The sequence below is a fragment of the Sabethes cyaneus genome, chromosome 3 (assembly GCF_943734655.1).
Source record: "Sabethes cyaneus chromosome 3, idSabCyanKW18_F2, whole genome shotgun sequence".
Classification (NCBI taxonomy): domain Eukaryota; kingdom Metazoa; phylum Arthropoda; class Insecta; order Diptera; family Culicidae; genus Sabethes; species Sabethes cyaneus.
In genome coordinates, this window is record NC_071355.1 from 247,696,608 (window position 1) to 247,720,682 (window position 24,075).

Below are 24,075 nucleotides of genomic sequence, written 5' to 3' on the forward strand. Positions count from 1 at the left end.
TGTTCTCGCTGTTTACCAACGAACTTTCTGTTAGACTGCCATCTGCAATGACGGCGATTACTTGCAACTATGTAATAGATCGTATGCAGAGTTGCTGCTGCCGGAATTTTTGGATAGGATCAACAAATGCAATGTGATAACCTTTTGAAGCATACAAAACCCAATCATGTTTGCTTATTCAATTACATTTGACACCTGAGATACGTGACTGCGAGCTGAATTTCAAACCTCACTACAGCGATATTTTGACGAAAGATAACAGAGAACTTAGCTTTATATTTAAAATCTCCTAATTGTTCGCTAGTCCGTTCAGTTCAAAAACATTTTTCTGTAACATCGGAGGTCCCACCTTTTGTTTAGGTCTGAGCACGCTAGTGCACACAGTGCAAATAGGTATGAATAATCTTGAAAGAGTGAAATAAAATATTCAAATAAGCACAAATCTTACAAAACAATTTCCACTAAGCAGGTCTGTATTACATTTTTGTTATTTTTTGCCACCACCAGCTTTTCGGGGGCACTTTCTTCCCAGAAAGCATCATGTTAAGCATCGCGTAAACACCGAAAGAACATATGCATCATAACCGAAAAGAAAAGGGTTGAAACATGCCAGTCGGTCGTCGGTACGAAACAAGCACGAAACTCCTACGATATTTCAATCGTAACTCGACGCAAGCAAAAAGAGGAACCATTTGGATGATGCGCCACAATAGCTTCGAGCATCCTGGCTGGAAAATGTAGCAAAGTAGTATCCACTTTGCTAAGTATCTAGATACGTACTCCAACCATAGCCGAGACGTCCCGATCGTTAGGGTTTCCCAAAACCATTTGAATTTTCACCTACATTGCTATTTAACGTTCACAGGATAGTTAAAATAACAGTTTCTTCACTTCAGTTTTACTTTTTAAAAAATGTTAATTGAAAAAAAGTGCATTGCCACTGAGCACAATTACAGAAAAACTTTGGCTCAATTATCCTTGCTTCCCATCGTTCGGGATCGGAAACCGAAAGCCGAAAAACGGTTGGATGGCGAGAAAAATTATTAAAATTCATAGTCCAGTCACGTCGTGTTTTATGTTGTTGTTTTCGTTCCATTTATCCCCACCCAGCCCATGCCAGGAGAGGGTGGGTGGGTGGTAGCCAATCCCAAAGGGCCATGTTGCCTCGGTCTGATGCGATTGTGAGTGCGCTGTTGTTCTGTTCTCACAGCTTGAGTGCGGATGTCTGTTTTTGTTGCCCGATTTCGATCGTTATTTGATACTGTTGTTTCTGTTCTGGCTCGGTGCAGTGAAACCAGAGCAGTGTAGTGGATGTAGCTACTTTTTTTGGTCTTTTCGTTCTGTAGGATCACAAAAAAAAAACTGCAGGAGGAAGTCAGGTAACTCGAGCTTTTCGGGCTGCCTCCATTGGGAAATGGACGCCCGGAACTGGGAATTATTTTCGGTAATTTTATTTTTATACTCGTTTAGACCTCCGTCAGGTTCGGCATTAACTAATAACGAAGAGGTGGAGTAGTGCGAGCTCATTCGAAAAGTATTAGATTATCCGGTATATTGACAGCATGATAGGACTGAACTGGCACAAACCAACGTTTCCGTGCTGTTTCCATTGCTTTAGCAGCTTTCGGTTATAGGATTTCATTGGATTTGACCCCCATTATTTAATTTTATTCTAAAGTATACAACAGAAGCCCGTTTCTTCAATCGAAATGAAACCCAAATGAAGCAGAAGCACTGACAAAGTAAACAAACCGGCTCGACTAAACAGACCGTAATTATAGGATCGTCGTCGGAAGCTCGAATGCTACGAGGCTGACACCTGCCGCCGACACAGTACATTACGTATTCCGCCAGTCTGAATGATTGCTGACACCGAAGTGGGATTTCTCCTACGGCGTTAAATCGCCAGGAGAATTCGAAATTCATCCTGCGAACAATTTGTCCTGGGAAGCGAACATCGGCAGCGGCCAATGGAGTAAAAAAGCGAACCGGGGCGGGGGCAGCCTTCGTTGAATATGAATTGCGTCGAGGAACAACACGTAATGCTAAGCCGTGAATTGACAAAAAAAAGCGAGCAAGAAGACAAACGACAGAATTATGACGAGTAATGATTTTTCTTTGCTCTTGGTCCATAATTGAATTAAAGAGCAAAAAATAGTAGATTTTCTGCTGTTCTTGCAGGATTCCGCGTTCCACGGTGAATCTATATAAAGAGGGGAAATTTGCCTTTCAAGTGCGGGATGTTTTATTCATCGGACAAGCTGATTTATTTTTTTGTACCGGTTATCAACGTAAGCCCATTTTATTTTGCCGAGATGACAACTAGAGCAATACATTCTATGTATGTATTAAAATCGACAGTTTAGACTGGCTGCAAGTTATAGTTTTTAAAGTGAAGACAATTGTCACAACTTTGAAAAATATGAAAATACTCTATTAATCGTAAAACTAAATATTTGTTCGTTATTTGTCGCCAAATTGATCGAGCCAAATTGCATGTTGACCTTTCTTGTTCCTGGCGCCGGTGGGATTGTTGAAGAGAACCATTTTCGTCGCACTGTCTTCCGGCATCCTTATGACGTGTCCGACTTTTGTCGGATGAACGATGGGTATATCTCCAAACAGCCCCGCAGTACCTTTCGCTCGAACACGGCAAGGGAGCGTATGTTTATTTATTTGACGAACAAAAATTTGACTAAAAACTACATCGACCAAATTTTACAAAAAAAAAGCCGAATTAATCCACCTAGCGGCGTGACCTGGCCTTTCTACTAGATCTTTTTTTTACATCGAAAATAAAAAAAAAGAAAACTTATCCAGTTTCATTCTACTATGTATATTTTATTCTTGACAGATACGTATTTCGTCTACGACTTGCTTCGAACTTCGAGTTCGAAAACAGACACTGAGGAAGCCTGCAAGTCGTAGGCGAAGTACGTATCTGTCAAGAATAAAATATACATAATAGTATTAAATTGGATAAGTTTTCATTTTATTTAATTTCCAGGTTTCCCCTCCTTGCTACGCCGCTCATGTAGAGTAAATCTGAGGGCACTAAAGCACTCCACGGACCCAGTAGTCCCTGTATGCTAATTTTCGTGAAATTGTCGTTGTCTATAGCGGATAGACAAACTCACAGGAAGACTCATTGACATTTATATAATTTATTTCAATTGTTTGTGTAAGTATTTTAAACCTTATTAACAACTCTTATCATCATTCGCGATCGTTTCAGACTGATGCAAAAACGAATATAATTCCAACACATAATAGTGACATAGCCTGTGTTTCGCTGGCTTCCTCCCGAATACAGCCCGTTCAAATTACTGCAACGGTAAAAGTTAAAATAAATACCAACGAATAACCCAATAATGCACTCGGCGTACCTGTAAACACAGTTATTATACCACCAAGCTCCTTTACATCGGTCTGCACAATTACCATCTCCCCACTCATCATTATCGTTATCAAACGTCGTAAACTTCATCCCCGCACTGTTGCGAAGTGAATCTCTCGCCGTTCCAGTGTGGTTTCCCAAACTGCGCAAAACATATTTCGTCTCTGCTCCTCCTACTGTAAATCGGTCATACTGCGCCGTAGCAACTTTCCCATCAAAGTCCTCCAGTATAATACGCAGCTCGTGAGGTTTAGCGTACGTTATCTCGTGAATTTTTTTCAAGCCTAACCAGAATTCTCCCCGGAGATCTCCGAAGCCGACTTCGTATTCCTTCCAACCTCTAAAAAAATCAACCGAGCCATCATGTCGATTTTGAATAACCAACCAGCCGCCGCCTTCGTATTCCTGATCGCAATAAACTTCGAAAGGATCGGAAAATCCCACTTGTGGCTGAATGCGGTACATCCCAGATGGACGATCCGATATATCTGCGCACGTTTCTGGCAAAGTTGTCTCCGCAGGATGTAAACATTTAGTGATTTCCTCTTCCAGAATGCTGACGTGCCGAAATTGTTTTGTAACAAGAGTTTCAATTCGTTGTACCATTTTCTCTAAACTCTCGATTTTAGAATTAAGTTCGTGGGAACGAAAATTGTTTTGTTGCATACTAAAAATGAAATAGAAAAATGTGATGCTTCAAAATGCAAGTGGCAATTTTTGCTTACTTTATATTAATTGCCTCTAAACCAGCAACGGTTAATTCGTATCCAAATCCTGGATTAGAAATGCTTTCGTTGCTTTCTGCAGTGGAAGTATTAATTATTGCGACGACTGCAACTACAACTGGAAGCAGCACGAATTTTGCGACCATGTTTGACAGTTGTTCGTTAAGCACTGATGTTGGACTCGCACAGCCATCCCATTTTATAGGGGACCAAATTTCGAATCAGAACCAGAATTGAGAATGCGTAAACAATTACTAAGAAAATTGGTAGCTTGATTCGCTCCACCTATAAGCAATGATTCTATAACAAAAAAATAGATAGTGATAAGCAACATATTAATTGTAACTGGATGCATGATCTTACTTTCTCTCTTCGTAGATGAAATTGGTAGCAATTTCTTATCAACTGTATGCCCGTTTTTTATGCCATTTTAGTCACTGCAGTTTCAGGATATTTTGAAAACAGCCGTGACTCAACTTGAATACGACTGAACCAAGAATGAGTTACATCATTGGTCTATAAACACATAGTTTGCTGACTTACTTGCTAAAAATCTTGCCCCTGAAGCCATGTTTGCACCTGCTCATGGCGATCGTCACTACTCGATGCAATTTGGAAAGCATTTACAAAGCAGGAACATTTTTTTTAAACTTTACGACTAGTACCAACTAGTACGCTTTATGGTCGCAAATATTTTTTAATGCCAATTTAGACCCTCGAACGGGCAACATCGTAAAAACGATGCGATCAAACTAATGACTATTGTTTCATGAAAGTACACTCAAAAGGAGCTCAAGTTTTAATTTTCATGCAAAAGTAATTATCTGAAAGAGCTCCAGGTAAAAAAAAGTCCAATTTCTTGTTTTTTCGTTTTTCATATCTAACGCTCTACCCAGATATATGAAAATAAACGGTGCGGAAAATTTCGCAGTCATTTACAGTGGACGGTCCACCTGGTCTAACCAGAGGACTTAGTCTGCCCGACCGCAATTGCTTGTGAAGTCCACATTAAGCACGACTTCCGCTGATAATATGTCTCCGAATCTCACGACTGGTATCATTGTCCAGTTACCAGTGAGCAAAGGTAACTAGACAAATTAATCAACTACCTTAAACTCATCGCCGTCGATCATTACACTACGCCCCAAGCGGCGTCGGTCAGACTCAGTTCCGTTGGCCAGCATGTACTTTGTTTTAGACGTATTTACCTCTAAGCCAATCTTGTCTGCTTCGCGCTTTAGTTTGGTGTACTGTTTAGCCACGCCACAGATGTTCTGTCGATAATATCCATGTAACATATGCGGCTTTAAAGTTAACAAACAAATGGAGCGTGAGAACTCTGCATTCACGACCCTTTTTTGAGGACCTGCGGCAGTGTAAATATTTGATCCGTTATAGACCGTCCTTCGACCTAGCCGGCCTGATAAATTTTCACAAATCTGTTCGCAATTGGTGATAGTCGGCGAAAAATGACTTGGAACAGAACTTTGTAGACGGCATCGAGAACGGTGATCGTTCGATAGTTCTCAGTTCAACTTGTCGCCTTTTTGCGGTTTCCCGATCGGTTTCAATATTCTTGCTCCAATCGATCGCAAAATCTATGCGTCGACACAAATGAAGCAAAATATTAATTCTTGAGGTTTCATTATTGAAAAATTGAAAATGATGAAGCATTGTCCAACTGGAAATCCTCACTTCGGGATTGGTTAAAAAAGACGCCAGTTTTAACGTGATTTTAGAAAAAAAAAGTGACAAAATCTTCCCGTCTCATTAGGTCGAAGATTAGCGACGATTGAACCTACTTCAATTTAACATCTGCGCTTGGGAAGTAAACCAGAACAAATGACAAGGTCTCTTCGTCCCAACCAGATTTCTTAACTCCGCAATTAAACCTAGATCATTTTGATGTCTGTGCACGGGAAGTACACCAAAAATAGTGACAGAGCTCTCTCGTTCCAACAATTTTTTTTATTAATCTAGACCGGTTTGATAACTGTGTTAGGGAAGTGTGCCAGAAAAAATTGTCAAAAGTTTCTAGTCCCAACAGACCGCAAGTTCTTTACGGCGAGCGGATTAAACCTAGGCGAAATTGATATCTGTGTTGGAAAAGTGCGCTATAGCTGTAGCGTTCGGTTATATTATAATTCTGTGGATACAAAAAGGGATGCGCATGTTTGCCATTTCATTGGAACTGTAGTGAAAAGATGTGCTGCTGATAAAATGGGATCGAATTGGTGATATCCAATCTTTAGAACGATTGGTAATAAAAGCAATCTTTAATTTCTGTAGGATAACAGAAAAGCAATAGTTTTTGTTCTTGATTTTGTTAGATTGTTTCCAAATGCACAGAAAATAACTCTGAAATCTAATGAGGATTGAACATATACAATGTTACTACTTTGATAAAAAAATGTTACATACAACGCATGTAGCATGTATATATGCTGCATCCTGCATGTCGCATGTACCTATACTTGAAGAATCGTTTTATTACATGCATGGATACATACTATTATCACTACAAAGAGACTTACGTAGTGCTACGCCTATGGCTTGTTTCGTTTTGTCATTTTTATTTCATTTTTTTTTTGTTTAAATTTGAGTGACGTTCAAATTGTGTGTGTCGGAGGGGGGTATATGTGGCGGGATATATTGATTGCATGATGCCATTATTCGATTCAATGGATCAAGTTTCGCATAAATTCGATTATGACGTTGTCTAGTTGGTGTATACAGATTCAGTTTTGATAAAAGTGTAGCTGAGTTAATACAATGTGGAATGATAGCGTTTACAAATAAAACCATTGCATATTTACAACGCTTTTTGTTTATATGTTTATAACCAATCAGCGCGCTTCGTATGATAGCTAAATGTAGAATATACACTCATACACTCAATACACTCATTCTGGAATACATTAAAGTCTTCTTCATTCTTTATTTCCAAAAAGAGCTTCATGTCGTTGGCATATATTAGCACTTCAAACCCCTTTTGAATAAAGGAAATGTCGGTTACATACAAGACAAAAAGAAGAGGTTCCAAATGAGAGCCTTGAGGGAACCCAGAAATGACACGAATTAGTTGCGAGTTCTTTCGTTAAATTTAATTATTTGTTAAATACTTGTCACGGTATTCCAAGAGTCCTGGCTCAATTCCAATTTTATTGCAGGCAGGCTTGGCATACACTTTTCGCATCGATTTTGCTCTTTTGATTACTGCACCTCAGCGAAGCAGAATTTGAAAAAGTGGTGTATAGGACATTTATAGAGCTTGTAGCTATCTATAATATTGCTGAAGAAAGTAAAACTCTATCTTTTGTATTTGTGACGTTGTAAGGCTGCTACCCCGTTGGTAGCAAAAAGAGCGCTCTTTTGGCTACCAACGGCATTGCAGCCCTACAGCGGCGTAAATACTAAAGATAAAGCTTTACTTTCTTCAGCAATATTATAGATAATTACCAGCTCTCCAAATGCCCCATACACCACTTTTTAAAATTCTGCTTCGCTGAGGTGCAGTAATCAAAAGAGCAAAATCGATGCGAAAAGTGTATGCCAAGCCTGATTGCAGGTAGAAAAGCCGCATTGGGATGTCAATGCAGTCTGTTCCATGGGTAGTCAATCCCCACACTTCTGGGACATCTAAATTTTTTAAAGCCTGCAAAATATCCTGAGCCTGAACTTCGTTGACGCTAATATCCATTAAACATTCCTAATTCCTATGTTTCAGAAAATGTTTGTATAGATTTCTAGAGAAAATTTTTCGAATACATTACAAATCCTTTCCGAGCTATCCTCAACATTTTCATCAAGATGCATTATGGATGGAAAATTGTCAGATTTGTGTTTGGTTTTCACAAAGTTTTCAAAGAAGTTTTAAAGACCTTATTTTAAGTTCAATTTTAGAATTGTACTCTTCACTGTACCGTACATCAATTGTACTGGCTGTTATACCAGACTGGACTCTTTGTAGTTTTGTAACGTCTTCTTTTCTTTGACGGTATGATCTGTAACATTTTTTCTAATAAAGTTTCATAAAATATGTTTACAGCAGCTTCCACATTTTTTTCATTCTTGAGAATAAGTTGGCAATTAACGCAGTTTATTATACGTCTTATTCTTCCATAGTTTGCTTTTTCGTGTTCAAAAACTTCTTCGTACTCGCAGTCGTTGGGTCTTTGGTACTCGTGTATAAATAAAGAATATTCAATTGCTGTGTGATTGATGTTAAACGACAAAGCTATAAGTACTCCGCCACCCGATTTCTTTTAAGACTCAAGAACATTTTTGTCGTCTTTAAATACGTTAAAGGCACTAACGAAAGTTTCTTCACTTTTTACGCTTTCACTCCAGCTTGTTTCAGGGGTTGCAGAGTTTAACACGGTCCATAAAGCAGCAAAGATTACACTAACATCCCTTCCTCAATCCCACCTGATTGCAAGGACGTGGCCGGCGCGTCCGGTGTGACTGCCACTTGGCGAAAAAAGGCGTATGGATTTTAAACATGCGGGCGCTTGGCATAATGGACGTTAGACATAATTTATAAAACTTCGCTTTTCAATGAACAATGACCGCCAATTTAGTATAATGCTATTTGGCACAACGCGGTTCGGCGTTGAATATGCCCAACGTCCATTATGCCTGCCATGCATTATAATTTCCGCACATTATGCGTATCGCTGCTTATGCCTAATGTATTTATATCTAATGAGGTACACGCACTAATCAATGATTTTACTTCAGCTGATTAAATAGCGGTCAACTTTTTTAAATGAATCACGAGCGAAATCTTCACCACTTCAAATATATTTGTTCAAAATTTTAATAAGGTTTATTTCTAATTCCCGTCGTAGTAAGTAAAGTCATTCTAATTTTCAGCATTTGTTGGATGCATTTAATGAATACTTCAAAAGTTTTTGTGCTGATTTGACTAGAACACACTTACCTTCCGAACCGTGAACTTTGAAATTACTGAAAAGCGATTATTAAAGCGTATTATTGAAATTACGCGTCTGACTTTATTTCTTAAATTCGTCGTACCGTTTTAAAATCCTTCCATAAAAATTTTTCATCGTTCGTACTAAAAATCACAACAGTGTTTACGAAGCTAACGCGCATGTATTTGTGTAAGTCGGCATGAAAAATGTTATTCTGCAAAATTTTTGCAGGTCAGGCAAGTTTTCTTGGCTGTAAAATAACGACCTTGCCTTGCGGGAGTTATTTTCATTTATGAATGACGGAAATTAAAACGATTAGTCGACATTTTCTTCTTCGTCGCACGAAAAAAATTTTAATGATAAAAAGTATTTGCATAGATCTCAGCTCACTTTGATTGATCGCGTATGATAGACAACAAACTAAAATATTAGGGAATAACTAGTTTTGCATTGTGTGTCATAAAAATGCAGGTATTTTTAATAATTTGTGTTGGATAGGACGGGAATAGGCAATTACGACGAAGCAGCAACATACCCTATAACTCTTTTAAAAACTCGACTTTCAAACCATGATTTGTTTGCTCTTTTGTTTGTCCAGCAAGAACTCTCGACTTACCTTGTATCCTTTGAGATTTTCCACCACGCATGCCAGCAGTGCGTCCCGACCGATGGTAACCGTTGTGTTGGGAATCGGTTCGGCAAATCGGGGAAAGTTTGCTTCTGTCATTGCCGGTTTCGGTCCAATGGGATAGAGAGAAAGAAAAAAAAAACAGGAGAAAAAAGATCGACCATCAGTTTAGAATAGCTCAACATGTCATGAATGAATCCTTTCGCAAACAAAGTGCTGGACAAATGAGAAAATAAAAAACGCGCGACTAAATGCTGTGTGTCAACATGTGTAGAATGGGGATTTTGTGAATGAGAGGACAGAAAAAAAGGGAAACATCACATCCGACCGACCAACAACGCGACAGGCCAATGTGCTAAGCGTCAAACACGGAAATGGAACCGCGCGCGTGTGTGCCTGTGTGAATTATTTCGAGCAGGACAGTTCGTTCAATTGCAAAATGGACGTTTTAGCCGACGTTGAATGAACAATTATTGGTCACATCGACTGTAGAAGAGGTGTCCCGTTTTGAAATGATGGATTTTTAACTGAATACCTATCTACCCAGTATGTTTGAATCTGGAAGGAGCTCCCAATAATCCCCGGTTAGCAATTAAGCAGTTGCTCCTGTCTGGGGATTTTCTTTCCTGTCAGTTAGGAATGAAAAGATTCAACGAAAGTACGGAGCATCCCAACACTGACTGACGACACACCGGATTTCGCCAGTGTAACACATTGTTATCCGACGGATCTGTCCGCCGGTGGGTGAAGGCTTTGTTTAATGGTGGACTGTGTGTTTTTTTCGGCTCGCCGGAAAATCCCGGATTCGTTTGTATACACACAGCGAGCAGGACCATACACGTACGAGAAAAAGTGAGGCAGCCGCTTCGTACACCGTTCAATGGAAACCAGAGGCAACAATCTGTTTCAATTCACGAAGCAGTATTTTGGAACTTTATAAAAATATTTATCGTACTTTTTTGGCCTTTTCAGTCTTTTACGGAAATTAGAACTGGCTTTTTCAATTCACTCCGACGTTTCGACTATTTATTTTAGTCTTTTTCAAGGATACTAAAATAAATAGTCGAAACGTCGGAGTGAATTGAAAAAGCCAGTTCTAATTTCCGTAATAGACTGAAAAGACCAAAAAAAATACGATAAAAATTACGAAACTAACAGTCGACAGAGTCTAAAATTTATAAAAATATTAACATTTTTTAATAAAGTAGTGATTACGTGATCTTCCACGGTACAGGAAAGACAAAATGGAAAATCGAAAAAGCTTCGGGAGCCCTTGGGGATGCGTGAAACGTGTTTATCTTCATTTAGGAAATGGGGATTTACTGTTCCAATGAACGATGATGCACAAATCGGGAAAACTGTGGGCCGTGTGAGGTGAAAAACTGGAGGATGGTAGCGAGCCGGCTTTTTTTTCGGTCGGTAGGTACTTACCGTTGTTGAAGTCGGGTGGGCTTTCGTGAGCGCGTGTTTGTTTGCCTGCAAAAAAAGCAAAAAAAAAGTACGGATTATTTTCGTTGTTACCGACTTCATGGCGGCTGGTGAAAAAATGTTATCAATTAGTGGCGTGTGTCTATATTACCGGAAATGTTCACGAAAGCTGCGATTTTCAGTAAAATTCGAGCCAACTGATCCGCTGCAGAAATCATCCTAAAAATGAATTTCTATTGAAAGATCAATTTTAATTCAACTTCCTTCACTGGTCATGCCGGAACAGCTCAATCCCGAATTCAGCTCACAAGTTTCATCCGATTTGCAAGCATCCAAATAAAGCATTCATATCCGGCGCTGTTTCCCGCTTATTTTCATCTTTCCGGAGCGGTCGAGCTGCCGCCACCAGAGAATTGGTCCTCGGAAGCTTCGGATGCCGAGGCTTCGATCTAGCAACGCAACGCAACGGTACGGTGGTGGCAGCAAACGGTCGAATAAAAAGAGTAGCATGCAAACGAGGCCACTTTACTCGACTCAACCGAGGCACACGGGAGAGCAAAAATAACACGAACCCTTTCACAAAGAACATCTGTACCCCTTAGGGGCAAGGTGTCGAAAAACCTGGATTGCAAGCAGTCGACACGAGCACCGTGCCCGTCTAGCTGCCAAATTCGGGGCAAGATATATGGGCCAACTATGCATATGAGCTTGTGCCTTTTTTTTTGTTGTCGGTTCTCGAGCTTTACTCGCTGCTCCCTATCTCACAGCGGACGCGTGGATGTCTATTTGCAAATTTATTGCGGGGAAACATTTCCATCAGCATGCAACTGGGAGCTTTATTTTCGGATTGTGGTATTTTAGGAACGTACCTGACCCGACCCGCTCTGGTTTGGCCCGTAGGTACGAGACCCTACGAGGCAAGGATGGATGTAATTTCTGCCCCGCCGCCCCCCCTGCCTGTTCAACTCGGGGGCAGCACGATGATTGTTTCTTGATGCATAATTCACGTGATACAGTGGCACAAAATAAATTGGAATCTGTTTTCAAGACTGATTTCATTCGACCACGGCAGAGCGAGAGACAGAGTGAGAGAGTGAGTGCTGCATTTGCATGTATGCTTTGAATTATTCAAATGCACAAGTTGAACCGAACCTGTCTGCTGGCTGGGTGAATTTTCGGAGCTCGAATAAAATAGCCGGTTATTTGATTTATTCCACTGCTTAGCATATCGCAGTTTTGAGTGAGTTACGAATATTTTCTTCTGCTTGTAACGTGTAAAATCCGTAGTTGCATTTTGTTCTGCTTCGCAAATCTGCACTGAATCATATCATTTTGATTTTCCTTCTTTTTTTGCACATTAAAAAATATTCATGAAATTACGTAATCTATTGGTTCTGTTCTAACTTATGAATTTTAAACCAAGCGGGACAATATTATATGTCAATTAGAGATGAGCATTACCAACTAAAATTCAAGTAAAAATCAATAACAAGTTAAAATAAATAGATTTATCTAGCAGGCACGTTTATTTTAAATTTTCGGTATTTTCCAATTTCATTTTTGCCGTACCAAAAGTACTAATTGGAATTTTGCTATTCTCAATTTATGCTTTAATATTCTTTTACTTACTTTGTTTCACCACTCCAAGGTAAATTGAATTCTACAAAGACTAACAAAGTGAGACATCAAAAATTGGAAAAAATGCTGCTGCATGAAACTGCCATGGCATTGAGTTCGACACATATCCTGAATCAGCTTTAAGGAATAACAGAAACAAAGTTGAGCTACAATTAGGTATAACTTTAATCTGATATGAAGCAAAGTTAAGCCAAGATCAATTTCCGCTTCAACATCTACGGATGTGTTGAAGTCTTAGTCATTATATGAACGGTATTTGCCCTTTGTCTATTTGTTTTTTTTATCATTTTCAGGAAATTTTTATATTACCTACCTTCGAAATAATTTTGTGATTTGTTTCATTTTTGTGTAGTTTTATCAAACTTTTATATTTCTTCGTGTTATTTTTGTGAAACTTTTTATTCCGCATCAGTTTAGCTCATTTTATATCATATTTATACTTTCAATTACGTAGTCGTGCTAACGTAAGAACTAGAATGACTCTTAAATGTCTTGGACACTTTACTTTTTGTTCTTACAAAGTATAAAAATTACCTTTTTGCCGACCGGTTTCGGGTAAGTAGTTACCCATCTACGGGGCCGAGTCCAACTAATTATGTTGATGAGAGCAGCTACATACTTAACTTTGTTAAGCCGAAGAGCGGCGATACTATTGGAGCAGAGCCATTAGCAGTGAACATGTGATAAACTGGAATAGTGCTAAACTTTTAAAAAATGTACGGAAATCATCACATTTGAATTACACATTACACATCCTCACAGCTGAGCGGCCACTGATGAACGAGGATGATGCTCCAATAGTATCGCCGCTCTTCGGCTTAACAAAGTTAAGTATGTAGCTGCTCTCATCAACATAATTAGTTGGACTCGGCCCCGTAGATGGGTAACTACTTACCCGAAACCGGTCGGCAAAAAGGTAATTTTTATACTTTGTAAGAACAAAAAGTAAAGTGTCCAAGACATTTAAGAGTCATATTTATACTGTTTGAATAATTTTGTGTAATTTTAGAATATTAGCTACTTATAATTTTTTATTCGATTTTATAACTGCTCCTATCAGTTTTTGTATCATATCGTTATCGTGTTGTATTATATAAGAGTCTTTTGCATCATTTTTGTAAATTTATGCATCATTTTTGCGTTTATTTTTGTACGATTTTTGTATCGGTTTTGTATCTCATGAATATTTTATTTATGCCATTTGTGAATCAATTCCAACATGATGCTCTGAAATTGACGTGTTTTATATATCTTTTATTTCAGGTATGATATACAGGGTGAGTAGTAATAACTGTCAGTAAAGTCAATCACAAAACAAGTTACCAGTAAGCAATTATAGTGTTACCTGTTGCAATCGTTGTTGGAAAGCTGGCACGCACGATATACTGAGGCACTTCATCCCAAATCTTCTCCGAACGTTGCGTTGCATGAACATATCCACAGTCAATCCTTTGGTGCTGCCTAGTTAGCCTAGCATTTTACCCCATGCATAGAAGTCGAGAGGATGCAAAACAGGCGAAGAGGCAAGCCACCCTTTCGAAGAAATAAAATCCGGAAAATTGTCCACACACCAAGTTTGTGTAGCTTTCGCCTGGTGAGACGGTGTAGAATCTTGTTGGAGTTGTGCATTCTTGTAGTGTTTTTTGACGATGGGAAGCAAATGGTTCTTCAAAACATTATCAATGCAATATTTAGTGTTAATTTTAACAACAGGTTCAATAATATATACACATAACAGGTTCAAGCACATTCTTGTGAAACAGCATTAAATCTTATCCTCGTGAAATGGCAAGAATTCTTAGAAAGGAAATGCACAGTAGTCGCTGTATTTCTTGATCTAAAAAGAGCCTTTGAGACTATTTCACGTTGTAATCTCCGAAAAACGCTCAGTAAATATGGTATAACTGACACTGCATTAGAATGGTTTTCATCATATTTGGATAATCGATGTCAGCGAACACGATACAAATCTGTGATATCTGAATCCAAAGAAACTAGTTTCGGTGTTCCACAAGGAAGCGTATTAGGACCTTTGTTATTCGTTCTTTATATAAACGACGTGAAAATTTTGAAACACTGTGAAATTAATTTGTTTGCTGACGATATTGTGATATTTATTGCCTCCAACAATGCTATTGCTGCTACTGAATTTTTAAACCATGATTTAGAAAACTTAACGGTGTGGTGAAATTATATATGTAAGAGTGTAATAGTGAATAAGGTTTTGTGAATGTATGTTATGTGTAAAAACTTTTTGTAATGACATTTGTTTTGATGATGATGAAGACAATAGCCATAATAAATATCTCTGAGCCACGTATGCAATTCAACCAAAGCAACGCGAGTTAGGGCGCGGTATAACCCTTCAACGGACTCATACGTGCGGGGATAGGATCTGTTCCTGAAATAGTCCCATTCCCCAGGTAGATGAAGTTAAATACGGTTTAATTAAAATTGCAAACAGTAAAAAATTTAAATAGGTTGATGGACGTACATAAGAATATAAAAACTATTTGAAGTGAATCAGGAAAACTGATAAACTGGCAATTGAAGAAAGTGTATGTGTGAAAACAAGTGGAAAGACAAAACAATTTAAATATCTAAATAAATAAATTCGCCCAATTCCCATGTACGGGGTAATTGGTGGGCCATCATCATCATCATCATCATCATCATCATCATCATCATCATCATCATAAACAGCAATGGAATACACAACTTTCTAGAGAAACATCCCCATACTGCAAACAATCTGAACCCTTTGAACTGCCAGTTTGTCCCGTGAAATATCGGAAAGATGTGCTGCATATATCCGATCATTTTGTTGATAGTGGTGATTCTGTAGCAGGAACATTTTTTTAGTCCACAAACAGAATTTCTCAATCACAGTACCGCTTGAGCAGCTGCCGATATCTTTCGACTCTTGCAATCTTCTGCTTTTCAGTCAAACCCATGCACCCGTTGTTTTTGTACGGAATCAATCGATGATCATGCTTCATGAAACATTCTTCCTGGTTGACTGGGAAATTTCCAGTTCTTTGACCATCTAGATTGATCTGGTTTCCTTTAAATTCGCTATCTTTTTAAGACATATCTGTGATTAACCCATTTTATAGTTCTTTATAGTTCTTTATTTCTTCGACATCATTTGACATTGCTGTCTTGATGAGAGAACGATGGGGAAAAGCCTTTGTATATGAACCTGGCAACTGGCTCACATACAACGCGTAAAAACCCCACATTTTTTCACATAATACAACAAAATTTACGGAAGACATTAATATAACAGATATAATATAACAAATATGCGTCCTTTCGCCTTGAGCGGCTATCCACTCCTAACTGACGATTCCAAAGAGCGTCGTTTCAATCTGTTTTTGAAAGCCGATGCCGAGATAGTGTAGTCGAAAAGATCGTAGGCTTCGTTGAACTGACGAGAGATCGAGATAATCGGTTCGTTGCGTCCGTAGTCCGTTCTCCGGAACTCCAGTCTCAGCAGGTCTCTCCGGCGTAAAGAGATTGATGGCACGTTGATATTTAATTTGTATAGAATGTTAGGTGCATCAATGGTGCCCAACAACAGTTTTCCGGCAAATATTGCTCTGATGGAGTCACGTCTGCTGCGTAGAGTAACTATTCCCAGCAATCTACACCGGACATCGTATGAAGGCATGTTGGCTACGTTATTCCACGGAAGCAGTCTGAGGGCAAATCTTGTGAACTTCTTCTGGACAGCTTCAATTCGGGCAATCCAAAGATCCATATAAGGACTCCATATTAGACAACCAGTCTCGACGGATGATCGCACAAGAGAGAAATATAATGATCGCAAGCTGTGTGGATCCGTGAAGTCTTTCGTTGTCCGCATGATGAATCCTAGATTGCGATTTGCTTTTGCAATCATACTAGAATAATGATCGCGAAAAGTGAGACGCGTATCCAAGATGACTCCCAGATCCTTCACAGTATCTACACGCTCCAGCTGAGTACCACAGATGTGGTAATTCCATGTGATCGGTGCGGTTTTACGGCTAAACGAAATTATAGAACATTTTTGAGCGCTAATCGTCATGCGATTTCTCAGGCACCAGTCTTGAAAATAATCGATCATCCGCTGAAATTCCTTGCAGTCCTCAACGCTCCGTATAGTGATGTATATCTTCAGATCGTCAGCATACACCAGGCGTAGTCCAGATGGAAGCACCAGAGCACATCGAGAATAATAATGGTCCGAGGTTACTCCCTTGAGGAACTCCAGAACTGTTTGTGAAATAATCAGATTGCACGGTAGCGAGCTTGACGCAAAGACGACGATTTATCAGGTATGATTCCAGCCAATGTGTAAGGAAAGGTGGAGCACCTAGTCGGTCCATTTTCGCAATCAGTATTCGATGGTCTACACGGTCGAAAGCTGCCTTTAAATCAGTGTATACTGTGTCTATTTGATTACCGTTTTCAATATTTGTCAGGCAATGCGACGTAAATTGAACAAGATTTGTGTCAATAGATCGCCCAGGAAAGAATCCATGTTGATCCGTGGAAATATATGATTTGGAAGCACACAACAGGACATCTCCAACGAGAATTTCGAGTAGTTTGGAACCTGCACAAAGCGATGTGATCCCGCGATAGTTGGCCACGTTACGTTTGTCTCCTTTTTTATGGAACACGTTCAGAAAACGCTGAAAATTATTACTACTCACCCTGTAAAATAGCGCACTTATATTTTGAAATATTGAGATTCTAGACTAAAAAATCGATTAAACATAATTTAATACCGTTATAAGTGCCAAATCTATATCATTTGTGTATTATTTGGTTTTATATTTCACGAGCAACATGTCAGAAGGTCCAATGAGCGAATTGCGTCTCTATTACGCTTCCCACGGCTGCATAGACAAATTTAAACCCAATTTTTCTTAAAGATTAGCTAACCAATAACGCCGGCAACCGTTTCATGCTAAACAGATGCATTCAAGTACATTTGCATCAGCGGGATAAGCGTAAGAGAGGAGACACGAAGAGAATCTCTCATTTGCACATTGAACCTTTTGAAATGTTGCTTGAGATTAGTTAGTCATTTTTATGCTTTTTGCTTCGTGCTTTTGGGTCTGATTTGTCTTTACATTTGTCTTTACATTCTTTTGGGGTTTTAATTTTTGTACCAATTTTCTGCTGTTTTTGAGACATTTTTCATTCATATCTCAGTTTTTCTTTGCTATATTCGTGGCTTTTTGTAAAACTTTTTACTTTGTTTTTTCATTTTGCTTCATTTTCATTTTCATTTCTATCTAAATCTAAAAATAACGTAGTTATTATTTTGCTGTGAAAAATTGCTGTAAAATTAAATCTTAATCTGGCTGGTTCAGTAACAATTCTGGGGTCCCTCAAGGCAGTATACTGGAAATCTTACTGTTTTCGTTGTTCATTAATGATGTTTGTTAATTTTGTCTCTTTGTGCTTATAACTCATCTGACACTTCATGTCTTAATGAATGTACTAGTATAAAACGGTTTTCCGAACAAGCTGACGCGGCTGATCAGAGCTACTCTGGAGCGAGCGATGTGCTACGTGCGCGTTTCGGAGACACTCTCGAGCCTTTACGAATCGCGCAGAGAGTTCCGGGAAGGGGAAGGACTGTGCTGTATGTTATTTAATATCGCTATTGAAGGTGTGATTCGGGGAGCGCGCATCAAAACGAGAGGAACGATCTTCAGCAAGAATAGCCAATTCCTAGCAGGTCGCAGACGACCTCGACATCATTATTAGAAACGTTGGGATGGCGGAGGTAATCTACGCCAGACTAAAAACGGAGGCTAGGTGGATAGGGTCACAAATCAATGCGTCGAAAACCAAATATATAGTAGGAAGAGGCTCGAGAGAAGGCAACGTTTGCCTCCTACGGTGACTATTGACGGCGATGAACTGGACGCGGTTGATGAGTTCGTATATTTGGGATCTCTGGTCCTTCCAGTTGGCTTCGAGGTATGACGCTGGCCTAAAAGCGAGTCATTGTATGTTCGAATCTCGACTGGGAGAGGCTGTTAGAGTCAATAGGATCGTAGCTACTGGCCCTGCAATTGTCCTGCACTCTAACAGCTGGCTGCGAAGTCTGTCGTATAAAAACATAAGGTCAATTTTCGATAACGGAATGTAGCACCTAGGCTTTGCTTTGGTCACCGCTGACAATAATACGAGTAAAGAGATCCAACGACGTATTCAAGCTGGAAATCGAGTCTACTTTTCCTTCCGCAGCACGCTTCGATCAAGGAGCATACGCCGTTGACGATGTAGAAAACGCTAATCAGACCGGTAGTTCTCTACGGACTTAAGTCAGTAACTTTACTTACGGAAGACATACGTGCATTAGCCGTATTTGAACAAAAGATGTTGAGGACTATTTTTGGCGGAGTACAAACGGAAAGCGGAGAGTGGCAGAGGCGTATGAATCACGAGCTACAGGCGCTACATGGAGAGATTCCCATCGTACACCTGGCGAAAGTTAGGAGACTACGGTGGGCAGGCCACGTCGCCAGAATGCCGGACGACTGTGCAGTGAAATCCATTCTCTTCAAGAACCCCCCCGGCACCAGGAATAAGGGGGCCCAATGTGCTAGATGGCTCGACAAGGTTTGAAGCCAACTTACGCGTTTCGAGCGCGCAACGAATTGGCGACGAGTAGCCCAGGACCGAGTGCAATGGAGAGGAATTTTTGATACCGCAAGAGCCACCCAGGCTCTCCAGCAAGCAAGGCTCTCGGCTCATAACATGTGCTTTGGCTCTAATTGGTTATTTGTAACCAATGGCCCTTTTAAAGGCCACAAGCGAATTAAGGTAAGATTATTGAAACATGTCAAGCTACGCATAATCATATTTAATACAATATGCTGTCGGCTGGTCATTCATTACTATTTCAACCTTTATGATACACACCATTGATTTTAAAAGAAATCTCTATGTCTCAAAGGTTGTAGGCGTTTCAAAACCACCATTGCATTCAATGAAGAATTGAATCTGAATATTTCGCTCTACTCTGTTAAACATTTACTTAAACAATGGCACTCACAGATTCTTATAAACATACAGATGCCAGAAATGCAGTTTACATTAGTCTTTGAACTAATGATCTGACATAGTCCTACGTCACCCTTTCGTACAACCCTTAGAGTCGAATACCTTGTAGTTTTTTCTTTTCGTATTTACAATACCCCAAAAGGACTTTGGATTCCAACGCGAACTAAACTGTACCCCTAGACCGCGCGACTTGAGATAAATTTTTTGAAAACAAAAACAAAAATGGAGTTGCATGGTGTATTATTTCTAAATACAGAAAACGAGTATTTCTGGTTTTCCATGCCAGAAATATAATCATAATCTGATGATACGATAGCAATAAAGTGCTAGTATTTAAGCGAATACTTTTTCGCTTCAAAATACTCTACGCCTTAGTTCCGACACTCGGTATGCTGAGCTTTTTGCTTTATAAAAGCACTCCGGGGATCAAATATCATCGAAACGATTATAACCATCAAAACAAATTATTTTACAAAAAGCAACCGCCCTCCTCTCGCTCTTTGATACATCGAACGACAGCCAATAGCAGGAATTATCATTAATATGTTAGTAGACTTTTTGTCGATTGAATACTGGGAAAATTATACGCATAAAAATAAAAAAAAAACAACACGCCTCTCTCAATTTTCCAGTCAGGTTTTCCCGGAAAGGTCTCACACTTCCTAATGATGGGTACTGTTAAATAGAGCACATTTGTTTGTTTCATTCACCGGGTTTTACTTTGATGCACAATAACTAGTTATGTTAATCCAACGATATCTTATAGGTTGCAATAAAATCCTTTTTGAATCAGAGGGAGATTAAACAAAAAAGCTTAATTCAGCAACGTTATTAATCGTCTTTTCAAACTCACCCCAACCAACGGTCGGTATCCTGCCGATCGAAATATGGTTACCTCCAATCCCTCGACCTCCTCAAACCCTCGTGCGCTTCACCCGTCAAAGCACCCAAAATATGAACCTAATTCAACTTCAAACATAACGATCGACTTTTATTGGATTGCCTCTCGACTGATGCCGAGTGCGCCTGGGAAACAGTTGTTGTTGCTGCGAATCATTAAAACGAAATCATAATTTATTGTTGCCAATTATTGACAGCTAATGGTCTGGCTGGCTGGCTATAGGTAGCGACTACCCTTCGATTCACAACTTTTCAGCTGTGTATGTGTGTGTGTGCGAGTAAATTGCGTCTGTATGTGTACATTGCTTGATTGCTCGTCGGATGCAGGCAAATTTTCCCCAGCCTGTTATCATCGCTCGACGGGTGGCTGCTGAATACCCCGGTTCCAGCCGGTGGTTTGCCCTCAACCCGCCAAATCAGATCTGCTCATGTGGGGCAAGCTGATTTAGTGGTAACATTTTAACACTTCAATTTTATTACACCCGCAATCAATTACGGCTCGTTAGACATGCTTAAATTTACGTACGGTTTTCACCGAATACAAGCTGTTTATCTTTTCCAGCTCCAACCGAACATTAAAGAGCCTCTTTAAAGCAACGAATTTTTCCATTTACTGTCATTTACTGTCACTTCACTGTTGTCTTGTCTGGCAACAAACTAACCAAACTGTACTATCAACGAATCTCCAGTTCACTGACAACTTAAAACACGAGAGCCCCCAGCCCGTTATGGTCCATCGTTTCCGCCACTCAGTCAAAGGTATGCACGAAGCTGTCGCTTCCGCTAGTTTCCGACCAGCCAGCGGTCCAGACCGAACGGAACGAAACGAAACGAAACGAAATCACTTCATCATCAGCTTCTTCACCCATAACAGCCAGCTGTCAGATTTTTCTTCTGTCCATGTCGGCTTAGGCTGCTCTGGCTTGTTGGCTGTCGTTTCGTTCCGGCTTGCATCGGGTGCGGTTCGGACAACCCAGCAGCAGGACAGGCCAGCACAGGAAGCAATGTCGGAGGATGTCCTGAATAAAAGATTAGCTTCCTTCGAGTAGCGTTTTTTTGCCAGCCAATGTGGCGAAGATTCACTAGTGAAATAGTTGGTTGTTGCTACTGTTTTTTTTTCATCTCATAAATTTCCTGAGCCTAGAGTGTGCAAAAGTAATACGTTGTTACAGATTTTTTTCATGTGGTTTTGATGGTTTTAGAGAAAGTAACTCTCCAAAGTGACCATAATTTTACATCAATACCAGCAGGAGTACCAAATGTTTACTTCACTTTTAATATTTATATACTTCTGATACTTCACTTTTATATATTAATATACTCGCATATTACCTCATTATTGTCTAATCTATCCATTCAATTACATAGTTTGATTTGTTACGTTAATTTGAAACATTGATTTCGTGCGAGAGTTGAAAGATTCTTGAAAAATTCAGTAAAAACCAGCGCACTGGAGATTATTCTATTCATACACTTTAAGCTTTTTTAAACAAAATCCTGATATTGAATGTTTTTTCTGTCTGAATTTTTTTAATAAAACTTTTGAATTCTGATGTTCCAAAACATCTGACGGATTTTACAGAGTTAGACTACTGTGTGAACTATCACTGGAGTTTTTAAAACCTTCCAAATATACCCAACTTCGGAAGTGGAACGAAATTCGACAAAAAATAATTCCTGAATGCTCCTCAAGCAAATTCCCGATATCCGACGCCCTCACACGCAAACCTCTATCATCCTAATTACCCAAAATAAAAATCATCCCGAAATCAAATACTAATCCCAAGCATCATTAACAGCTTAATAGGCTGATTCCGACCGGTCTGCAACGCCTCGTAATAGCAATTGTGTCACTTGCCTGCGCTTGCCATCGGTCGATCCCGGTGGTCGTGCTTCGGTTGACAGCAGGGGCCCCGCCATTAATTAGGGAAGGATGGAAAATTATTTCGCTCCTAATTAAACCACTGCTGAAAGGTCGGCTCTACTGTGAATCTAAGCCCCGGACATTCCCCGTACCGAATAGGCGGGGGAAGTTGGGACACTAGGTCAGCAATGGAAAGTCAAGGACCATCATCGAATGTGCCTTCCTGCTGATTGAGATTCTCCTGCCAACTCTCACACTCCTGTAATGGCAGCTGGCTGGTGAGCCCTTTTGCAGCCTCCTTGCAGGATCACTACTCGGTGTCGATGTTGGCCGGTGATGGTAAATCAAGGCACTTAATTTTCATAATTCACCGTTTGTTATTCCGTGATAAAAGAGCACTTTATCTCTATCGCATCCACACCCTTTTTCAACTTTGTGGTGATGCTGCCGAACCCAGTCCGTCGTGTCGCTTTACAGCACATACAACAAGTTGTTCAGCTGCTTCCTGCATCTTTCGTTTCTCAACCGAATTCCGTTCTGTTCCGACCGGGGCCGGGCGCTGGGGTTCGGCAAAACTGTGTGTTGAGCTCAAGTATTCCGGTCATGCCTACTCTACCCACTACTGTTGCTGTTGCTGTGCTGCTACATTAGTTAGTTACTGAGGAAGGACGTCGGAAATTCGGAATAAAACTGCTGGCTCGAGGAAAAACTACACACAAGCGCACACACAGGCTCACTTACAAGTTCAACGGAACTGGGTTTCCTGGGGCTCAAACCGAGCGCAGTAAAGTAACCCAGCAGAGAAGCAAAAGCATCCCAACCCAAGTATAAATATTCCAATAAGCTGCTGTCGGAGCTGCTTGTTCGTGCGGAAACTGAATTCGGCAGAAGATTTGTTTGTCTCAATCGAGCGTAGCTGGTGAATTTGCCCATTTTTGAAATGGAACACGAAAGGAGGAAATCCACCGAAGGACTGGCGGAGAACAAGTGGGAGAGCAATTTGTCAACGGTGCTGGATCGGTCTGATTTTTGACCCCACTTCTTAAACAAAAAAAATTGGTAAGAAAATTTCAATTCACAACTCAGCAGTTTCCGGCCTTTGGTTTGTAGGACCGCATTATTTCTGATTGGTTCTAAGGGCAATCATTATGAAGTTTTACTGATAGCTGAGTATAATTACTTAACTCTTCCAATGGCTGACGTAGGAACACGTCTTTGTTTACTATACTAGTCAGTGGAGACGTCTATAATGAGTGCTGTATTGCGACGAATGACACCCAGAAAAGAAAAAGCCTTGGCTGCAGTTAATGCAACATGCGCGTTGAATTGTAGCTTGTTATCCAACATCACACCTAAGTCACGTTGGGAAATTATCCGCTCAAGGATGACTGAGCCAATCATGTTGTCCAAAAATGTTGAATAGTTCTCAATTTACGTTGCCTATAATTAAACTAGCATCGGACTCGCGCCGTCTACCAATTTACCTC

The 24,075-nt window shown here is 39.9% G+C and overlaps 1 protein-coding gene across 1 annotated transcript in view; it reads right to left on the reverse strand.

Moving 5' to 3' along the window:
- LOC128741031 (uncharacterized) overlaps positions 1–24,075 on the reverse strand; it is a 160,341-nt gene that overhangs the window by 108,554 nt on the left and 27,712 nt on the right. The window contains exons 5-6 of the mRNA XM_053836607.1: positions 11,116–11,160; positions 9,673–9,776 (exon numbers count right to left, since the gene is read on the reverse strand). Coding sequence (XP_053692582.1) covers positions 9,673–9,776; positions 11,116–11,160 — 149 coding nt within the window. The remainder of the gene's footprint in view (positions 1–9,672; positions 9,777–11,115; positions 11,161–24,075) is intronic.